Source organism: Amblyomma maculatum, chromosome 5 (assembly GCF_055883805.1).
Source record: "Amblyomma maculatum isolate TAMU_Amacu chromosome 5, ASM5588380v1, whole genome shotgun sequence".
Taxonomy (NCBI): domain Eukaryota; kingdom Metazoa; phylum Arthropoda; class Arachnida; order Ixodida; family Ixodidae; genus Amblyomma; species Amblyomma maculatum.
In genome coordinates this window covers 67,115,295-67,137,837 of record NC_139348.1, presented here as the reverse complement: position 1 = coordinate 67,137,837, position 22,543 = coordinate 67,115,295, and the positions used below count along the sequence as shown (strand labels likewise).

General features: G+C 44.2%; 1 protein-coding gene across 1 annotated transcript; it reads left to right on the top strand.

The window, feature by feature from the left end:
• Positions 1–1,847: 1,847 nt before the first annotated feature.
• On the top strand, positions 1,848–22,336 carry LOC146188446 (beta-hexosaminidase subunit alpha-like). The gene is made up of 8 exons (XM_084605053.1): positions 1,848–2,034; positions 4,320–4,524; positions 11,023–11,109; positions 12,537–12,609; positions 15,776–15,947; positions 18,978–19,068; positions 20,273–20,377; positions 22,070–22,336. Exons 1-8 carry the CDS (start codon positions 1,848–1,850, stop codon positions 22,131–22,133), a joined length of 984 nt encoding a protein of 327 aa, XP_084461179.1. The 3' UTR covers positions 22,134–22,336.
• Positions 22,337–22,543: the final 207 nt, after the last annotated feature.

Below are 22,543 nucleotides of genomic sequence, written 5' to 3'. Positions count from 1 at the left end.
AACGTATTATGGAATCATCTTTCAGGTCAGCAGTCGCTGGTCTCAACACTTGCTCTTCGATAGAAAGAGTCTCACAAACATAGCGTAATACTGGCATAAAAATATTGGGATACCTAGAGGGAGATGCTTTGACCATACCAGTTGGTGGTGGTGGTGAAAGACTTAATAGTTAGAAAAGAGTATGCATACGGAGATATGATTGGACCGACCCTCAAAAGGCTGGTCCTAACAAGCCCTAGGTGGTTCCTAGTACAGAATAGCAGTGGCACCGGCCGCTGTCTGGGCCATACTTGCAGGTCCGAGTAGCCCACTAGGGTAGCGGGGGGGGGGGGGGGGGGGGTTATCAGGGTTGGATGGGCTGCTCAACTATATGTGGTATATGTCCGAAGACTTCTCCGCACAGGTCAGGAGCTACACGAGAAAGAAGGGTCAAATGTTTGAGAGATGCCAGGCACAGCAAAGTACCAGCATAAAGGCAGAGCAGACGCTGCTTCTCCGCCTTTGATAGATAGTTACATCGGCGGGGATAAAGGCCATGGCCAGATTGATAGTGTGAAACAATATCTTTGAAAAAGTAAGCTGGAGTGAATCCGAGTTTCTAATTGTCGGGGTCGGAGGGGGATGCCCGGTGAGAGAGCGCGTGGGTGGTGGCATCAGCTGCCTCATTTCCATTCTATTTGAAAAAGAGCCCAAACAGTATTTAGGACACTCCGCTTCAGAATGTGACTATTTTTAGTACGCATTTTGTGGGTGCTTATAATTGTGATGCCATCTAGAAGTGGCAAATAAAAGATATCTGCTATTGCCATCATTGCCTTTTGAAAATATTTTTTTCTTTCTCTGTTCCGTTTATTACCTAAACGGCTTTTACTCCAATGATGTTTGCCACTACATGTTTTCAACTTATTTTATTTACCGATGGTGGGGCATTTATCAACCATCTGAAATGCTTTCGACTCTGGCGCGTTTACTTTAATGACTGCGGGACATGCTTTTGTCATCAAACACCAGAATAGTCATTATTAATAACCACCATATTTTGATACATGGGCTCTATGGGATCTTTCGCAACTGTTAATATTAATCTTTGCCTATAATCTCTCTTACCTATAGCTCATACCTATAGTCAAGTGCGTTGTAAATTTATTACGGTAGATAACTGCCGTCCCTCATGATCTTCTACAGCTCACGTGGCAAACAAATACATTGAATGACCGTCTTTCTGAATAATCAAGGGCTGTTCGACACGATAACATTTAGACGGCTGGGAATAAGGATGTCTAAAATATTGTCGTATTGATCCTTAATGATGGAATACGTATCGACTTTCACGAGGGAAATGTCTTGCTTCAAAATGCAAAGCGGGGTCACAGCTGTCTATATTTGTCTTTACTGTTGTGGAGCGAATGCAACAAGTTTGCCTCTTGACCGCCAAACTACGCAAGCGGTTGCCTGTGAAAGAAAACCCGACCTTTGGATTGCAGTTATTGCATTTAAAGAAGGTCTCAACCACAGTAATTATAATCTGGCTCATGTTGACCTATAATACCCCAAGCTATCAACTTGCTTGAAAAAAAACAAAACACAATGTTAGGTGAAATTACATGGTTATCTAATCGAATGTTTTCGTATAGCTAACCCCAAATGTCGACCGTTGTCAATATTTCGTAGGTTATATAAAAGCCTTGCGCTGGGCGCATGAAAGCGTTGTACATGGTGAAAATGTAGAGGGCGCGACTTTGCAAACTCGCAATTGATATAGCAAGACAAAATGGCGTTCATCCGTCCCTATAATGTTCCTGCAGGTTTTCGTGCTTTGATATTTGAAAGTTGCCGCCTGCTGATAGATGTTTCAGGCCTCATATTTGCGCTCCATCCGGGCCAAACTTAGTATTCCTGCTGATAAGCAACCACTCACTTTGCAGGGCGCCTACGACCCGGAGACCCACGTCTACCAACCAGAAGACGTCCAGCGGGTCATCAGTGAAGCTTCGGCAAGAGGCATTCGCGTAATGGCAGAGTTTGACACTCCAGGTAAGAAAATGAGAACCGTGAAGAACGTCAACTTATTATTGTAATAAACGTAGGTCTAGAATAAAACTGCTTATGCCCAAAGATACCAAAGCTCCATTCGCGTTGACAGGCTGGCATCATTTCTTGGACAGTTCTGCTGTACTCTCCAAGGTGCGAAAGAAGGGTGTGACAGACGAAAAGAGGTTCAGTAAGACGTACTTGGAATAAACGTGGTATCCTCAGGATAGGTTGAAGCAATTGGTCGAAGAGCCCCCTTTGAATACTGCCTGCTTCTTTTATCTTGGGTTCTGCCACACTGTAGCCGCATGAGAAACAAAAATATTGAGAGAAAGATATTAGAGAACATCGCTATTGTTAATAATAAACTGGAAGCTTTTTTTAAATCTTAGTAGTTTGGTGTAGAGATAGAGCTAACGAGAACGTATATTTAACCTTTATTAGGGTTCGAAACATGAATTCATACCGATACGAAAATTCGATCCCCACATTAGTCCTGCCACAACTATAGATAAGATCGATTGCACATCTCTCTCCAAACGCCCCACATCTTAGGCAGTTGCTTTCTTCAAGGAGCCATCCTTGAGTACATACTAATGCAAAAGAATTTCTTGGCTCATCAGTGGCATGCGCAATAAGTGACCGTCCGCGGAATGCGTGAGCAAAAGACAGATCCAAAGACAATGCATTATCGTATACATAACATGTCAAAAAGTCAGAATACCGAAAATATATTCATGATTACTTAGCTTTAATGCCTTAATGAGGTTGTATAATGTCTAGCCACATTAGTAATAGACCTGATATAAGTCATGGCCAAAATACGACCCAGAATCCACACGACAAGCCAATACCGGATTCAGTCATAACTAAATGGCTATAACACCTTCATTACAATGCATAATTAGTTACACCATTAGTATTAGTATTAGCCAACAACGCAATCCAGAATATCTGTGACAAGTCAACCAAAGCCAAGGCAAGACACAAGGCGTTCCGGTGTGCTTTCGCATTACTGCACGTAAGAAGATTTATTGCACCTCTTGAATTTTTTAAGCAATGATAAATAAAACACATGCTCACTGGGCGCCGATTATAAATGAGGATCTTAAGAGAAGATTACATGAACGTCAGTGTGGGAGTCAGCTGGCACGCAAATATTATGACAGCTTCGTGCACAATACTTGCCCTTTCTACAATACTTTACAATGTAAAGCATTTTAGCGCACGTTATACTCGCATAATTGTTTCCGTAAGGTGGGAGCTCTACAACCTGTGATCTTTTGTTTTTGTAATAAGAATAAGAAAAGAATTATGTTAGGGAGAGTCACAGTGAGCGTTCAATAGAGCTTCTGGTTTATTTCACGAATCCGACCGTTCCTCCTCGATCCGTAAATTCGGCGCTTCTGGAGGATTTGTTTACATGTGTTGTGTCCGAATTAGAGCGGTAGCTTAGTCTATGCTTTGAAGCAATATAGCTGGTAAGCTCCAACTAAAATAGGATGTTTAGGAGGCTTTCCTGATATGCAAAACTTCGGCACCGATTGTCATAAATAACCAGATAATGCATAAACGATTTTGTTTTTGTTAGCGTGCAATCCTCATTTTACTTGTGCCAATGTTGACTATGAAATGGCTTTATTACTCTTGCGCTAGACGGTGTCGTAGAATTTATGAACCACTGCGATGCTAGACGAAAGGAGGGCAACATAGATGTAGCCTTTTCTGCCTGTTTCGTCTCATTTTAAATCATACTTTGTAGTCTCTACCTAACGCCCTAATGCGTGAAAATGTATAGGTGCGCGTTAATTGACAAACAACAGTAAAACGCCTTAACGATAATTGTTATTCTGGAGAAAAATTAAGCATTGCCATTAGCATTCTCTTTGAAAGTATCAGGCACTGTCACCGATGTATTCTACCCGTGCTAGCGAGCAGTATAATCCACTCTATCAATCATCACACCGCACACTGTATATTTTCTCAACGCACAAAATCCGACTCAGCAATCAGAGTACAACAGGGCCTATACTCTTTCAGCTCTCCTCAACCCTCGACTCTGATTAGAAAACTAGGTTTCCGTTTCGCCATACGTCGCTCCAAGTATATTTGCCGTCTTCCAACTCATTTCTACCTTTTATTTCTTATTAATATGAGAGAAGTTTTCTCCTGACACTACGCCTCCTCTCCACGGAGGCTTGATAAGCCAACGCCGAACGTGTTGCTTTCATGGACGCTTCGCTGCTCAGGCAATTAAAAACTTATCATTTTTTTTTGTCATGCTGCAGGACACACCCGCTCATGGGGCGCTGCGTTCCCTGACATCTTGACAACTTGCTACAAGGGCACGGAACCTAGTGGGGAACTAGGCCCTTTAGACCCTTCAAAAAATGCGACGTACGCGTTCTTGGCGCGGCTTTTCAAGGAGGTTGCGCAAGTGTTTCCTGACCAGTACGTTCACCTGGGCGGAGATGAGGTCAGCTTCGACTGCTGGTACGTGGAAAAAAACATGACGAGCGTTTATGCAAGTGACATTGAGTAAAGGGAGCTTGAGGAGAGGAGGCATGCGGGTTCAGCGACATCTGCACAGCTGTGCAGCGGCTGTCGGTACTGCCAGACACGTTAAGCGAGAGTCTAGTGCCAGCTGGGCGGTGCGTGTTGCAGCACGCTATACGTACAATTCTATACGTATTCTATACGCTATGCGTATTCTAGTGGAAATTAAGAAGAAATGGGCATAGGGAGGAGAGGACATGTAGTGCGAAGAGAGGATAACCGATGGTCGCTTAGGGTAACAAACTGGATTTCAAGGGAAGGAAAGCGTAGCAGGGGGCGGCAGAAAGTTAATTGGGCGCATGAGGTTAAGAAGTTCGCAGGGGTCAAGTATATGCAGCTAGCACAGATCCGGGTTAATTGGAGAAATACGGGAGAGACCTTCGCCCTACAGTGGGTATAGTTAGGATGATGATGATACGTACAATAAAAAACGGAGTTTGTGCTTTGGAAATTGGCAGCAGCGCACCTGCCCAAATTATTAAAATAAAAAAAGAGGCGCATTCGTACTCTATCAGGATGGGCTGTCTACACCGGCCCAAATAACGATTTGTGGTTAAGAGACACAAATGCTTAAAATACTTCGTCATTACAAGTACCGAACCTTGCCAAAGAGATCGTAAGCAGTGCTCCGGTTCATTCTGGGTGAGCAGGTTGCCGCACCGATTATTTATCTGATTGCAGCGCAGGGTTCCGATAAGGACGTAGGTGTCGCTTCGCCGTTTCCCTCATAATGATGGCAAGCTGTGGCCACATTTTTAAGCTTTAGGGCTTGGAATTATCGTACACTTCAAAGAGGAGATTATTGTTTGCTCCGACGGCGCTTAAGCTCAGACATAGCCTCCTTAAAGGAGGCTATGGCTCAGAATATATTGAAGGCTTTGTGATAATCTGCCCCTACGCATAGGCCTCAGGCTGGTGTACTCAGGAAAATCCAGATAAACTTCTAGAGCTTTAGGAATTAATTTCTCAGGAATATAAATAAATGATTGTTTTGTGAGCCCTCACGTTTTCGAGCATATACGTTGTATTGAACGAGCTTTCGTGATGTAAAAGTACAGCGCCGATTTGAATCAATCAGGCCACACCATTTATTTCTCAAAGGTGTACTTGAACGATAAAAGTGTGAATAAAAATATCAAGGCTATCAGCAATAAGAACGATAACACGGCTACCATCTGAGGCAATGTTGGGCGTCGCGGGTGTGATATCTATTGTTCAAAGTCACACCCTGCTTCCTGGAAGCTTTTGATCAACCCGGTATCTCGATGTCGGTTGTGCAATCCTGCGCTAACAGAAAAAAAAGGATAGTGTGAAAATAAATGATACGGACGGAGACAGCTGTGCGTTTTTTGGGTTCGTCCACAAGTATCAAAAACTTCATTTTCAAGCACTCCACGAATGTGAGGTAAAATAAAGTTGCTGTTGTTGATAGAAAGTAACCTCTGCTTACAGTGAATTCTTATTAAACTTGAGCGGTTACTATCTTTCTGTAAGCAAGAAAAATTGTAAGTTTTAGAGGGATAGAGCGTGATCACTACTTATGGTATTCCAATATGAGCTAAAACCGCGAAAGTAGAGTCGAACTGCTAAACCTTCCAAATAATGGTAGGTACGTGAGTAGATTAAATACGTGTGAGCTTTTATTGCAGTCCCTCCGGCAGTTGAGCCCAAAATATCGTTTCTTTCTAATAAAATGTGGTCCAAATCGAGCTTTCAAAGTTACGGCTATACAGAAGACTTTTGCGGATGTATCTTATATGTCGATGGAGTCAAAAGTTAGTTTTGCCATCGCCGATCTCCCAAATTATCTGGAATTATTCCCAAAATTCATAATTAGTGTGGTCAACATGTATGTCCACTGTTAACCTTCGTAGTCGCAGACCACATCAATTGGCGTAATTTCTCAGACCTAGCACGTGGGGCGATGATTGGTGTCTATATTTCTCTTTAAATTCGTACCATATGCAGCTGAAGTGGTGCAAACCAGCGCAAAATTGCTTCTAGTATGACTCAGCCACTGCGTTTTTTTTTATCTACGGAAAGCTCTGCTTTGCAGATAAAACAGATACGCTCCTTCATGGGCTTGCAAAAGTGAAGGAACACAGTGCGAGACTGCTGGCTCACACTTATAGTTCTGTGCAGATCGCTATCACAGAAGTCTATGTTAAGTTGCTGATCGTGCTACTAAATTACAAGCGATTATCTCGGAACCTTTCTTGGCTTGCTGGAATTATTCTCCCGAAAGGAATAGAAGACAGCGTGTTTACGTTTTAATTGCATGTATTTAAATCTACTTTGCATTAATTTCACGCTTGTGCTCACGCACTGCAGTCACTAAATTGTTTATTGACCGGCCAAACATAATACGGCGCGAAACGCAACCACTGCCCTCACAGTTATCGTCTATCACACCGTGTGCACAACGTATTCGACAACCAGAGGTGAGTAATATTCGTGACAGAAAGGCTTTAATACCTGCTGTGTTATGCAAGATGCTCCGAGTTCTGCGTTTGCCCAAGTTTTATCTGAGTTTGCGCCACGGCATTCAGTGAACGTAGATAGCGGGAAGCGCGAAAGCAGAAGAGAAGAAAATGTCGAGATGAAACTACACTATCGCAACCTGTGCGTATCGCTCTCTAATTTCCAGCATAGCAGACTGAGCGATACAGACCGCCAGCGCCGCTTATTTTATCACTGTAATGTCGAAAATCACAATGCCGTGACTTATCAACTATCTATCTACACTCTCGCTGGAAGCCGCTGCTAACGCCCGTTACGCGTGGGCGGAGGGCGTGCCACCTCTTACTGTCATCATCAGTCTATCCATGATCGAAGGCACACAGTCCACATGCAGTGCTTTCTAACGCTACCCCCTTTTTCTTCTTTTGAATACATTAAAGAATAACGCTGACCGCAGTGGCTGTTTTTCGATGGAGGCGAAAACAAGACAACCATGTACTGTGCGACGTCAGTGCATTAAAGACACACAGGTGGTCGATGGATTCTGAGGTGTCCACTACAAAGTCTCTCTATAGCCTGAGTTGCGTTGGCATATAGTGTACGTTGGAACGGTAAACCCCCGAACCAAACCCTAATATTTTATTCATTACATTAAGTGCTTGTAGTTCTTAGTGCTATCAAGGCTGATGAAAAGCAGAGCGTTAGGGGAATGCCATAAAGTTGAAACTTTTAGCTTCGAGTGTCGCCCTTGAGTCTCAGCTTGCTGGCTGCCTAATCGAACGTTCGTATACTCACGAGGAATCTAGTACGAGGAGATGCTGCTGGAGGCGCTGCTGTGCCATACTTGTTTGCTGCTTCACTCGACAGGAAAAAAAATAAGGGGGGGGGGGGGGGGGGGCGTCTTCTACACGCTGAGTTCTTTGACTTCCTTTCTTTGTCGATGCGATAAGCGACCTGATAGCGTATCACAGGCTCCCGCGCGCGGTAAAGGTATTCTGGAGCCAACAGGACAAAAAAAGAAATATGTTGTTACGTGATAGGCTATCGATCGAAAAACCACTTTTTAATGCATACCCGCTCGCGCTAACACTGTGCATAGAGAAGGAGTTCAGTCACCAGAATTGTCTATGAATGCCTTCTCGTTTCCTGCCCACTCACGAAGTGTTTTTCACGTTAACTTCAGTTTCTTTGTCTCTGGAAACGTCAAACAATCTCGCCAATTTTCGTGGTAATAAAACGCTAGCGTCATCTATAGTGTTGTAGGGGACATTAACCATGTGGCGACTGCAATTTTGATATTAGGAAAAAAAAATGCGAAAAACAGACAACAAAGAATGACAAAAACACAGTGTTCTGTTTGTCTTTTGTTCTATATTGTCCCTGTTTTTCGCGCTGGGTTTTGCTAAAATGAACGCATTCCAACTAGTCCAGTTTGCCGTGCTTATTGACTGCAATGTTTCCTAACGCTCAGGTTTATTGTCTTTCATCGCACGATAATGCACACTGGCATCGTCATCCTTGTCCTCTGTGCCTTTACGCCTGGGAAGCATTCCTACTGCTTGCTGAGTTTTGCTGTTACAATGCTGATTGGAGCGCCGTTATATCATTACAGTACGAGATAACAATAAAGATTCAGCAGACATTTCATGAGTCATCGACAAAGGGGCTGCAATGCACTTGCTATGATGCCCTTGCGTTCCGGTAAAAACGGCCCTGGAAAAAACTTCTCCTTAGTAAACGTCGCGGGGAAATGTGCCCCCCGTCAAAAATGTCCCAGGAAAAAAATTTCCTATTTGCGAAGTAAAACAAAAATTCCCCAAAAGGGTGCAATATAACGCCAAACTTCCGCCTTGCTCGGAAGCGAGACGTGAGTTGCTTTTACTATTAAGAACTTTTAGTGATTTTCCCTTGCAGTTCCTTCGTGGGTTCAGCTTAAGGCTTATTTGCATATTTGTTCCCAGCTGTTTTCTTGCTTTCCACTTGCTGTAGTTCTTTTTTGTGCTGTAAGCATTAGACTGCGTTTCCCATTGGCGGGCGGCAATATTGTGTGCCGCAGAGCTCGCAACCGTACGCCTGGAAGCGGCCAAAGAATGAAATGATACGGTGTGTTCGTGTCAACAAAACAATATTGTAAACCTAAACATTACTTATATAAACATAACCAGACATCATGATATGGTAAGCTTCTGTACATTGCTTTTTCACCATGCCTTCTCTACCGCCTGTAACTACCATAGGCACACATATGCGCCAGATCCCAAACAATGACTATGTCCGTTCTCAAACGAGGAATCCATTAAAAAGCGTAATTTATTTAGTACTTATTTTCGAAGGATTCAGTCATTCAATTCTTGCTTGGGGGGGGGGGGGGGGGGCACTTTTTTCTAGGGGCCTTTTTTTCCGGGCCGTATCTTCCAGGAATATATTTTCCAGGTTTTTTTTACTTACACCGATGCTCGTAGTGTCTGTCAATTTCCTGCCACACCCGGGGCATGAGCTCGGGCATGAGGCGCGCTCGGTTACAATAATTTCAAAAGCTCCCGAGTTCAACTAGTAACTGTCAAGGTAGATCCAGTAGCAGCATGGACCATCGCTTTGAGCTACAGCAAACGTCTGTGTACCCGAAGTAGAGTTGCAGGGTCACTTTCTCCGGTCGAAAATACTTTCGAAGTGCTTGTGTGGCGAGCTAGACGTTCGAGCTCGGCCTCTTACGCTCAGAGTTGAAGAGCAAGTACCTGCGTTCCCGGGTTCTTTAGGATAGGGAGATTGTCGGAAGGCGTTGACACATGCAGGTGAATTGGACTATCTCCGTACAGCGAGGGACGCCTTGAACACACTTATTCATTATGAGGTTGTGTAGAAGCAGTGATTCTCTCAGTTTATATGCTACCGTAGGAAGAGTACTTTTTTGTAAATCCAAATTTTTTCTTCCTTAGAGTGTCACGAGCTTTGTCGGATTCGTTGATCGACATGTACTGAGCTGAAGCTTCCTTTAGAACTGAAGGACTGACGCAGTTACTGAAATAACGAGAGCGTCCCCAGCATGAGGTAGCAAAACAAATATAAGAGGAACGAACACGCACGGTAATTTGCGTATTCCTTCTCTTCATATTCAGAAGCAGGCAAGTATTCACCGCTTCTCTGCCACAGCCGTACACGCTACGGCAGAGCTGTTCACACATGACTCTGCAAAGTTAACTTTCTGACCCACCGCTTTATTCAAATCACGCGCGCAGCCTGCCAGGCTACGTAGCTAGGGGGAGGCTCTACTTTTGCGTGGAACAAAAGCCACCCCACTTGATGATAATGCGGCTTTAGTGTTTCTTCGCGAAAAAGCAAAATGTAATAAACTGCACGATGTGCTAAAGCGCGTTCACTGCACATATAGTACACTATAAAACGCTTGTAAAATATTGTAAAACACGTGATAATAAAGCGATAGAAAATTTTCGTATAAGATTTACTGCCAGAAGTAACGCACTCGGTGGAAAGACAAATGAACGAAAGAATGCACAAAAAAAACGCTGTGATCACGTGAGTAGTAATAAGTCGACTGCCTACGAAGCCTGTGGAACGACGCCCAAGTGGTGATAACCGCACAGTGACTCTAGATAAACGAATGAAACTAGGTTGCGTTTCGAGGGTTGAATTTCATGTCTGGATAGCGTTAGGTCAACATCTGTAGGCACTGCCAGAGCTTCGGGAAATCCCAAAGTTCGCCGAACTCAGAGCAACCTGGAACTTAGAGCCGCTTGCAGTAGCTGTTTGTTTGCTTTCTAAAATGAAGCATTTATTTATTTGCCATAAATATCCACTCAGCTATGTAAAATGTCTTCTAAGTCAACATAATACGAAAACAAAAATGGCTTGCGGGAAAAATTATACATATAACGCAGCAGTCTACGGGAGGAACAAAAAAGAAAACCATGTCACATAAAAGTTATTGCAAATAAAATTGTCGCACTCTTATTTCAGGAAGTCGAACCCGAACATCACGAGCTTCATGCGCGAAATGGGCATCGCTGGAGAGTACGAGAAGCTTGAAAGCTACTACATACAGAGGTGAGTTTGACTAGACACCTCGACGAGCCTGCACCTTTAAATACCCGCATTCTCGCAGCGGGCCTCCGCAGCGGCTCAAAAATGCGTCGCTTTCGGTGAATGTTACTGATGTTCGAAGTCGCCAGCTACGCCTACGGGAAAGAATAACATGTGCGACCGTGGGAAGAGAAATGTTTTGAATCCACCGTACATGGCACGGTAGTAGACGAAAACTGACGCCGGTGGCCTCACATTCCACAGTACCGAAGATTTTATAAACTGCAAACTTATTCTAGGAAGCTTGGATAGCGTTTGTCATCGCTCCTTCACTAGCTGTGCCAGAGGAAAGCGTGAATTACTGATGGCTTACCGGCACTCCTTCATGCCCTAGTGGTGTTTACTGACTTAGAAGCTTATAAAATGTTAGTAGGAGAGGCATAGTGCGGGTTTTGTCGAGCAGTGGGCGTACGGAAGCTCATTAAAGGTGATGTAAAATAATGCTTGTAGTAAAAGAAACCAAACGTTCCTTCGGAATGGTAGTTCAGCGTAGCTGCAATTTTCTAAGTTATGATTGGTCGTTAAGAATGTCTAGCTGGGTTTAATCACGTCGCTGTCTCTTTCTTTGGTCCCGAAAGTAGCAGCGTACCATCTTGAGTGTCAGAACGAAAAAAAAAAAAAAACAAACGAAGACGCGAACGACGGCAGCGAGTTGGTGATGTAAGTTTTGGAGGCGCGTGCTTCCATAAAAGCACAAGATTTGTTTTCTAGACATTCTTTACTTCATTTTATGGTACGAATCACATACTGGGTTTTTACATTATGCTTCTGCATTCGTCTCTGTAAACCTGAACAAAATCCTAAATATTTCCACTGGAGGGCGAATTCCTATCCGCATTCAGCCAATTCACGCTGCTCTTTGGCACACTGTCGCTGCCGTCGCTGTAACCTAGTTGAGAAAAGCAGCGTCGGAGAAAATGCGCACAAGATGTCATACTAAATTTTGAGTGCAACCGCACATTGAGCAGTATGCAGCGCAGTCTCGTAGCATTTCGCTTATAATTTAGCATCAGTCTTCTACTCATATGGAGGCTAGTTTGAGACAGGAATTCGGACCGACGACATATGAACTTCTCAAATATGTAAGTGCTCTCTAAAGTGTCCCCAAAAACGAAGTTCAACAAAAAATCTAAACCCATGATCGTAATGGAAAGGCGTTGTTGAAGGCGCTGAGACAAATTACGTGCCTATTTTTTGTACAATGTTTAATTGAACAAAATTATAAAATATTCGCGGAATGAAGAAGTGGTGTTAAAAGCGCTGTTGCTTGAACTCTTACGGCGAAGGTTGATTGTTCGCCTAATTTTTCCAGTACTTATATGAATTTTCAATGAAAATTAAGCTGCAGTTTTTCCCATTGTTTTCCTCATTGCCGTTCTCTATGTGTGCAGGTTGCTTCGACTTGTTCGGCGCACGGGCAAGAGCTATATGGTGTGGCAAGAGGTGTTCGACAACAAGGTCGAGGTGAGCGAACGGAGGTATCAGCGTTGCTTGATTTATCAAACAACAGCAAATATTTACCAAGCCCACGAGCGGTATCTTAGCACTCACCCTCTATCTGCTGGACACTGCTTTCAGATCTCCGAAAGGTGTTGAGCTTCAGTCAAGTCGAGCTTACCGGACGAAAGCTTGTATTATTTGAAGTAAAGGAACTACAGAAGAGAAAACGGTCGCTGTTTAGAAGCATAATATGTTGTGTGGAGATAGGAGAGGAGCCTATCGCCAGCTACAAGCTGAAAAAACTAGAAACGCACACTGTCAAAACAAGTATAATCTCAGGTCGTTTTAAAATATCGTACAAAGTTTGTGGTGTAACGTACATATATGTACAACAACGTTTCCATGCGCAGGAGGACATACTATAAATTAAATGCCCTCTGATGTCCGGGCACACAGTGTGTATATGCCCACTAAGTGGAGTGTGGAGATGCCTCCTCTCAATCCTGTAGCAGCTATTTAGACAACCAAACGCGTAGGTAATGAATGTTAACAAAAGGTGATGCCAATTTACTGCTACATAATCTCGTCCGAAATTGCATTTGCTATTGCATTTAATATCATCATCATCATCATCATCATCATCATCATCAGCAGCAGCAGCAGCAGCAGCAGCAGCAGCAGCCGCCGCCGCCGCCGCCGCCGCCGCCGCCGCCGCCGCCGCCGCCGCCGCCGCCGCCGCCGCCGCTGCCGCCGCCGCCGGGCAAACGCACTGAAGGGCGAAGGCTTTTCGCATATTCCTCAAATTAACCTTGTCCTGTGCTAGCTGCACTCACGTAACCCCTGCTAACTTTCTAACCTCATTCTCCCACCCAAATTCCCCCCCTCCCCCCCGCTTGCTGTGCTTTTCTTTCCTTGGAATCCAATTTGCTGCCCTAAGCAATCATCAGATATCCTCCTCTCGTACATGTCCTGCCCATTCCCATTTTTTCTTGATTTCCACTATAATGCCATTAACTCGAGTTACTTCTCTGACCCACTATGTCTATCTTTGAACGTTACACCTACCATTTACCGTTCCATATACCTCTGAAGGAAGAGTCTTCGCAACTAACACGACTGAGATTCATGGCTGTTTTAGCTAAACAACTGTACTCTTTAAGCAAGACCTTTTGGACATGCTGACCCAGTGGGTTTTACCACAATAAAGGGCAAGCTCTTTCCAATTTTTACACTTTTAAATGCGCGCAGTCACATTTATTTCCCTACATCGTATAGTCCCACATCATAGACATCTCTGAAGCCTTAGGCACACCTTTTATTACAATTGACCCGTGAAATATCGCGAATCGCTCCCTTGCTTTTGACCTCTAAATTAAGCTGAGGACATTTAACATCCAAGATTGGGACCAGTCATTTTTTGTTCTGTAGATGATTGTGCTGTCCATACTCTTTTAGCTTAATATAGTAGGCAAATATAACTGTTTCACTCTTCTCATTTGAGCAGCACCAATGAACTGTTCTTTATAATATGGTATTGCGTGCTCCCATTGCATCGAATGCATCTGATACAATGGTTGTGGTTTATTTTTCACTTCAAGGAAAAGAGAACTGCTCGGGAAAGGTGGTAAGGTCTTATATTGTAACAAGTTTGCAGTTCACCTGACACAAAAACTCGACGCAAAAATTAATCTTTCATTGCGAAAATAGATGTAGAGTACAAAAACTAAACATATTTCAAGAAATTTAAATTCAGCCTACGTGAAATCAGTTGCGCCCTGCGTACAATTCGAAATTCCTTCACCATTGATTAGAACTGAACAATATCTCAGCACTATGTTTCGCACTGCAATACATTTGAAATGATTTTCAAGGATACGACCCCCCCCCCTCGCATACACACGCACATACACAGTCCTAAGACCTGCCAGAATTGAGCGCTTATTTTCCTTGATACTTTTTTCGCAGTTTAGAAAAAATTATTACAGAAGCTTATCTCCTGCGAAGCGTGTTTCTTCAACTTCAGTGTTTCTTGGGCCATAGGCGCGTATCCGATTTGGCATTGAAGAATCACGGGTTCGAAGTTCATTTCACGAGTTGTCCATGGGCGCATTAATATGACTCGGTAACTCAGAGTATTCATTTATAGTTTAAAACACGCCGATCGTATATAGAAAAACACACGTACATTTACGGATTGCTGATATGTACTTGTGACATGGAACGGCGTCGCAGCCGTAAGGAGATGAATGTTTCAGGGCTACGCGTAAATCCTTCCAACGAGTGGCCTACATTCTCATTTCGAGTCCTTCTGCACATAAGGCCTCACCTGAAAACATGACTTTATATCAAATCGCCTGAAACGTCTTGTTCATCCTATCCGACAGAGGTAGCATAAGGTCACGCTAATTGAAAGTTATTTGCGCACCCTCGCAAGTTGACCCACATTCCTCTTGAAGCAAGAGAAGTAACCACAGTAACGTTGTTATAAACAGCACTGATTTTACAAAGCGAGTATATTGCACTCCACAAGGGGAGGTCCTTACGCTGCGCTAAGCTTCCGTTGCTGAAAACTCTGGCCCCGCTGGGCTCACCGTTCGCTAGGAGCACTCATAAATTATCACTGAACGAGTGCTGAGGTTTTTTTCTAAGCCTGAAACGACGCAACTCCCATGCTACTTTCGTAGAAATCTCAATCTGCGGTCGCAGACACTACGTAGCTATAAGAATACCTAATGAATCAAATCTTCAACGTTTCTTTATGCTTCGAAGAGGTGGCACACAAAGTTATAAGGCAATTTACACTTAGGTGCTGCTATATGAGATTTCGCTATGTGTTACTGCTCTACAGTGATATTTCATTGATTCCTGCCCATTTCATGGCGAAGACCAAATGCAGGCGAACAGATTGACCCCCTCTACGAATGTTTGCACGTTATATTTGTTTTTACCGCCATTACGTCTACATTTATAAGCCTCTTCTTCCCATTGAACACGCCGAAAATTAAGGAGTGCCTTGAAGATAGCTACTCTATCTATAAAGGCGATGATAGGAACCTAGTCGTGTTTCCAGGAGCATATATTTGCTATTCCTCCCATCCATATTGCTCTTAAATTGGCGGTCGTTACTTATCCCGTGTTGCCACGAAAGCTGTTTCTACTCATCGTATTCGATTCTGCGCGCTTGGTGCAGGTGGCTCCGGACACCATAGTGCACGTGTGGAAACAACCGTACTTGCCCGAGTTGGAAGCTGTAACGGGCGCCGGTTTCCAGACCCTATTGTCAAGCTGCTGGTACCTGGATTACATCGGTTACGGCGCCGATTGGAAGACCTACTATCAATGCGATCCGCAGAACTTCACAGGTGAGCACAGGTTTCCTTTAAAACCTCTTGCATTGGGAAAGTAGGAAAGGTGGCTATGACGAATGCCTAGGGGCGGGTGTGAAGGCGATGCCTAACGAATGACAAAAAAAGATAAAGAAACAGAGCCCAACTTTCTGCCTTCAAGCGCTAAAATGAAAGACGCAGATAATTCAAGGTAGAGAAAAACGTGTGCCAAAGACGTAGGTTCTTGAATGATTTGGACCACGTGTACTTCTTCAAACGTCTGCCGTTTTCCCAATACACATGAGCGTAGTTTGCTAAGCGCCTCGGTTTCCAATGAGGCCGCTGCGCCCGGGATTTGATCAGCTAAATAGACGCTTTGGATACCATTGAAGAGCAGGCAAGCAACGGACTACCTATTAAAAAGTTGTACACCTTTAACACGCTACCCATTACATAAAAAAAATCAGGCGAACGCAATGAAATTTAAGGCTCGTCTACTGACCCGCCTTGCTTTATTGACGCCACCTACGTAAGAGACAGGGTGAGCCGGCTACAGCTCGTGTTACAAGTGGCTGTCCACTGCACTGCGCGATACGTTTATTGGAGCTGCGTCGACATAGCCATCGACGGGGCTCTGGTTTTGGTGGTCCAGCCGAGGGATTTTGCCAGCGTTTTGTGTAGCCTGTGCGAGCGCCGACAATACTTCAGCGCGTTGCCGGAATTAGTACGCGGATCATGATGCACTAGCATGGGTCAAACTAGCACATCATAGAGGGGAAATTGGCGATACCACAGGCTTCTTGTAATAGAGTGGAGCTACCGTTTTCCGTAATCCGCTCTGAAATATGCTGCGTTTTTTGTTTGATGCCATTCTCTGTTACGTAATGTCCTGATTCTTCATAATGAGAAAATAGAAACCATATGGATGCCAAAACATCACCTAAGACGTTTTGAAATTGTTAGCAACCAAATATTTAGTATAATATATGTCAGGACATGTCAGATAATTGAGAATTTAGGAGCTCTTCTCAAATCCACCTTTTTTAGAACACTATGTGCCCCCCTCCCGCGGTGGTGCAGTGGTGCTGGCATTCGATTTCTGTGCCCAAAGATAGGGGATCGAAGCCCGGCCGCGACGTCTGCTTCTTGATGGAGGCAAAAAGCAAGGCGCCCATGTGCTGTGTGATGTCAGTGCACGTTTAAGGACTCCAGGTGGTTGAAATTTCCGGAGTCCTCCATTACGGCGTCTCGCATAGCTTGAGTCGCTTTGGCACTTTAAACTCCACACACCGCCACCGCCACCATCACCACCACTACCACCACCACCACATTTTGGTTCCTTGTTTCATTGAATGATTACTAAGACTATACTGTACACTGATTACTACGTAGTGTTCTCCTACGCATTAAAAAATAAATATCAAATTTTTTCTAGCCTCTTTCGAATTAGGTTAAGTTAAGCTTAAGGTCTAGTTATTGTTAAGTATGATTTTCGGGGCGCTTGGAAGTGCAAAAAAAAATCGCCGTTTTAACATTCATTGACGTTCTTTTTTTCTACGCAGAGTTAATTGAGTGTTGTAGTGAGCTGAAACAACAGTAAAGACGCTTTTCTTTCACGTGTCACGTGGTCTAGATTGAACGGACGTCTTCGCCATCGTTCGGTTGTTAAGACCGAGGCTGGTGAACGATAAAAATATGATCATAAAATATCACAAATAGCACGTGCTGATACCCATATTGTAATCACTTATAGATCATAACAAAGACTGAACCACGCAGCAAAAATTACGTGTCTGTACTCATAGCTTGAGCAGAGTCGCCGTCGCTGGACCTGGCTGCAATCACTAGAATGAGTGACACTATGGAAGATGAAGAGAGCGGAAGCATGCAGGGTGCACCTGAAGATGAAGAACGGCAGCAACAAACACATCCCGAGGAAGGGAGGCGGAAGAGGAGGGGATGCGACTGGAGCATAGAGTTTGTATTTACTGTGAAAGAAAAGCGGCGCATACAGTTCCATGCATTTAAGTGGACAACGAATGTGCGCCGCCATGGTACAGCGTTTTGTTAACGCGACTGCCCTTGTGCATGCAGCAATACGGCTCTGTCGATGGTCGCGCAGGAAGCAACAGGCACAGAACGAAACGCTGTTTTTGGAAGTGCAGCGCGAAAGAAGGCCCATATTCACTGCCATGTCCTTGGTATATATTTGATTTGCATCTTCTAGGGGCATGCATGTAACCGTTTGTGTACTCTTCGCGCCGAACAGGTTGCGCTCGGCGGTAGCTGTGTATCAGTCGAACGCAGAAGCGTGAATAGTGTTGAAGCGTTTGAGAAATTCGTCGTTTAGCTAGCGGGTTATGGCGATTATGGAAAGGCGGCCACCTGAGTGATACATCCGGGTTACAATACAGTGTGCACTGAGATTTTAGCTTCCGATGGCGCCGATAGCTGGTGTGATACCTGCAGCTCATACCTTCTTTCTTTAATAACATGATAATTGACACACGTCAACTACGAGTACGCCCTTGTGTTAACATAAGCCATAATACCAGAATATGGACTCGTGTATATACCATGTCAATAGGAACCCGACAGCCGATACTCATCTCAGGCTGTCAGGATGCTCAAGCATGCTACTAAATATCCGTGAGCTAAGTGCCACCTCAGCGTCGTGTGACTTTCGTGTGTGAGTACCGTCTTCGCCAAAAGTAACCAGGCTGTAGGGTTTCCGTCTCAACCGTGTTTGGAACGCTTGATATATCTCAAAAGGCAAAAAAAGAAAATGGTCTTCACAGATAAGAGTGATGGGCTTTTTGTCCGTACGGGTGATTAATAATCTGGCATGTCCTGTAAAACGCTCAACTACAGGGCTAAGGAGCAAATCGGGCAGCTTGGTTACTTTTGGCAAAAACGGTACATTATGCTGTTTGAAGCCACGAACTTTACCAAGGGGCTTTTCGCTCTGTCTCGCTCTCGCAGTGTTGGATGTGTTCTCTTGATCTCTTGTCGGCAGAGGTAGTGCACGAGCTTTAAAGCAAGCCTTTAATTGTTCATTAATTGCAGGTTCACCCGAGCAGAAGGCGTTGGTTCTTGGCGGAGAAGCTTGCATATGGGGAGAGTATGTGGACGGCACAAACCTAATTAGTCGCACCTGGTGAGTTGATAGCATGAATCAGAAGTACCAACAACCTTCATACAACCAGAGAAAAATTACGTTGTCTTTGTTGCTCCTGAAACTTCATTAGGTAACACAAAGGCACATGAGTTAGACATCTGTGATGATGAAACGACATTTGAGAAGCTTTAAAAGGTAAAAGACCTCAAATATTTAGTTATTTCGGTTGTCTTAAACTTCCATCATGTTCCGCATGCAAAGTTATACAAGGTCTTTCAAGTAAGATTTCCTGCTATTAAGAAAAGTGTTTTGGCTTTAGAAAACTGCTCTCTTCAGTGTAGCAATGTCCGCGGTGTAGTGCATAGTAATACAACAAAGATTTGCTAATTAGGAGGCTGGTTATCCATTAGTGAATTTTTGACCCTTAGCTATTGCTCTCAAACTCGTTATTTTTGAAGTGCTTGTAGCCCGTCGTAATATCGGTATAAATTATTTGAATTCCGAAAATGCCATTCTCATCGATCTTGAAGCATTGCTCTGAAGTAATAAAACATTCTTGTGGCACTTCAAGCCTAGAGCGATGAGCCGAAAGCCTTTGGGGCTGGGTCTGCTGTAGTGTTTCACAGAACCCTTCCGATCACACACTGCATGACATCAACTTCTTTCGTGCCGAATTTGAGGTGAGTATCTCTACTCAGCGGTGATGAGGGCCGCTCAATGCCGTGCATGGCGTGTGCTACGCTCCCTTCATGGTGCCGTTGGCAAGACGTTGTCATTGCGCCTCTGCGTTGCTAGGGAGAGGACAGGAACACTAGACAAGAACTAAGATGTGTTTTTCACGGGCTCGGTGTGGCGTAGTTGGTTAACGCGCTCAGCTGGTGATCGGAGGGATGGGCGCTCAATTCCCGGTTCTGTCTCCTAAAGGTGAGACAGAAACTCGCCCTTATCCCACGGAATCTCGCCGGCAGATCTCGCCAAGTAAAGGTGGAGCCTTAATCATCTACAGCGAATATCTGAGATAAGTTACAATTCACAAGCGAAAGCACGATCACGGGTGTGCGATATGGGACCGGGTTTGCTTCTTGTTTTTTCGGCTGAGTATTTAACGGGAACAAGGAGGAGTCATGAATGCATATGCAACTATTAACTGAAAATCATTGCAATAAAATGATGCAACATTTGAACAATCATTGATACTTGTATTTTTGTTCGTATATTCAAACGAGATACTTGTACGTCACAGGCCGCGGGCATCCGCGCCGGCTGAACGACTCTGGAGTCCCGCCTCCGCGAGTAATCCGAAGAAGGCGGCGGCCAGGTTCGAGGAGCAGCGCTGCCGGATGCTCAGGTAAACACATTGACTCAACATTTCAATCTGCGCGATTAAGACTTTCTCGAAACGAAGGGCTTTCCGGTATAAACGCGGGTCAACGAGACATTCTCCTGCTACTTTGATGCGTCGATTCCTCAGTAGCGCTAATAGCAATGTAGGCGGCAGTAAAGTACCTTCCCTCATAATGGGTGGAAATGAATGGTCGAAGTCATCATCACCATCATCAGCCTGACTATACCCACTGCAGGGCGAAGGCCTCTCCCATATTTCTCCACTTAACCCGGTTCTGTGCTAGCTGCATCCACTTCACTCCTGCGAACTTCTTAACCTCATCCGCCCATCTAACTTTCTGCCGCCCCCTGCTACGCTTTCTTTCCCTTGTATAACAAGGGTATAGCAATGGTCGAAGTAGAACAAACTAAATACCGTATAAATAGCATTACCTTAACGTTCAGTTTGCAACCCCGGATTACAATTGTTTGAAAGAAAAAATTGAAAACAAGGAATAGAGTACACACCACGCAATGTTTTCATTTCGGACTTGACCATCAGAGCAAGCCCCGTTCATGAATACCCTTGCAACCACTTATTATGGATATCGAATTTGCTCTGAGTCTACGTCGCCATTGCGTTCAGTATTATTATTCTAGTTCCCGATACGTAGTGGGACACTGATAAGGATAATCAGCGTGTCTGATAGCGACACTTAATTTTTATAACACACGCCTCGTTGGCCATGTCGAAGGGTAGCGGCAAGATAGTAAAACGCGTACACGTTGGAAAATGGTGGTGGCCTCTTTGAAAAGTGTCCCAGTAACGGCACTTTGACCTTCGGAAATCTTACTCAATTACATCTTTTCCTCTATGGGCACCCGTTTCATTTTTTGTGGAAGCCTTGAAGCACTGCGGAATATATGCCAATACTGGGTTTACTTTGGAGATATTTGTGTTTAGCCTAGAATAATATATTCACCTGAGAGCTATTGCTTGTAATGAGCACGGATGCGAACTGAAGTATGCCACAAGCACACAATGAAGTATTTGGGAGTTGCATGCCGAAGTTGGTTTATCACTGGATTTAGTAATTGTCTGGATTGTCTCGCGTAAAAATGCAGGTTTTATATTTAATGGGCTTAATTGTGGGTAATTAGAAGATATATTTTGCTGCTGTAAATATGCGAATTTTGCCATAGAAAATTCTAAAGCGCCAAGCAGAACAGGGCTACGTCAACGTCTATGAACTTCAGACTTTCATTGAAGATATTTCTATGTTATAAAGCAGCCATTCAATTTTACGAATGTAATATATGTAGCTTCTGGTGTACGTGAACGGCGACGGTGGTGATACGAAGTTGTGCATGCTAACCAATCTCTCAGAAACGGAAAGGTGCCATGGTAGTGTTGTTTTATTGACCCTATCGTATTGACAACGAACCACTCAAGTCCTCATTCCGGGTAAGTACGTATACGCATGTCTTCAGGCTTATTGCTCACTTCTAAGGCACTGTAAAGTACCTCGGTGTTCGAAACAATTCTACCCCAATGTAAGGGTAATAAGTGCTCGAAAAGCGCAATGCAAGGTTGCAAAAATTACATTTTTGGATGTGACAGCGGGTAGCGAAGGGAGCTTCGTATCTCTTAGTACGAACGAAATGACGCAGAAACGAGAAAAGAAAAATTGCACGCTACTCTTATTTGTATGTGCAGGCGTGGCTTGAACGTGGAACCAGAGAATGGGCCTGGTGTCTGCGAATGTGACTACGTCCTCTGAGGAGCTCGTTATGTCATCCTGGAGAACCTCGGAGGTCGCCTTCAAAACGTGACGCACAGGGACCATGTTGGCACTTCTGGGAGCAGGAACAGGGCTACGACGAAGCACCAACGTGGGCCTTGGCGCACGCCTGTTAATCTTGGGCGTGAACAGTGGCTGCGCTGTGCGCACCTCATCTGACCTAAATAAACACTTGAACGTCATTTCTTTTTTCATATGAAATCCAAAATGTAGTACGCGTATTTGTAAGACACACTCAGTCAGTAGCAAGCTCATCGCGTAAGGTGTAATAGGTTCGGCATTTGCAGATAAAGCTGAAATTTGCACTTCTTCACAAGCGAAAGGTGGTTCGTATACATAGTGCTCGCTATGACTAATACCAAAACATTTACCGCTGTATGAGTGACCTG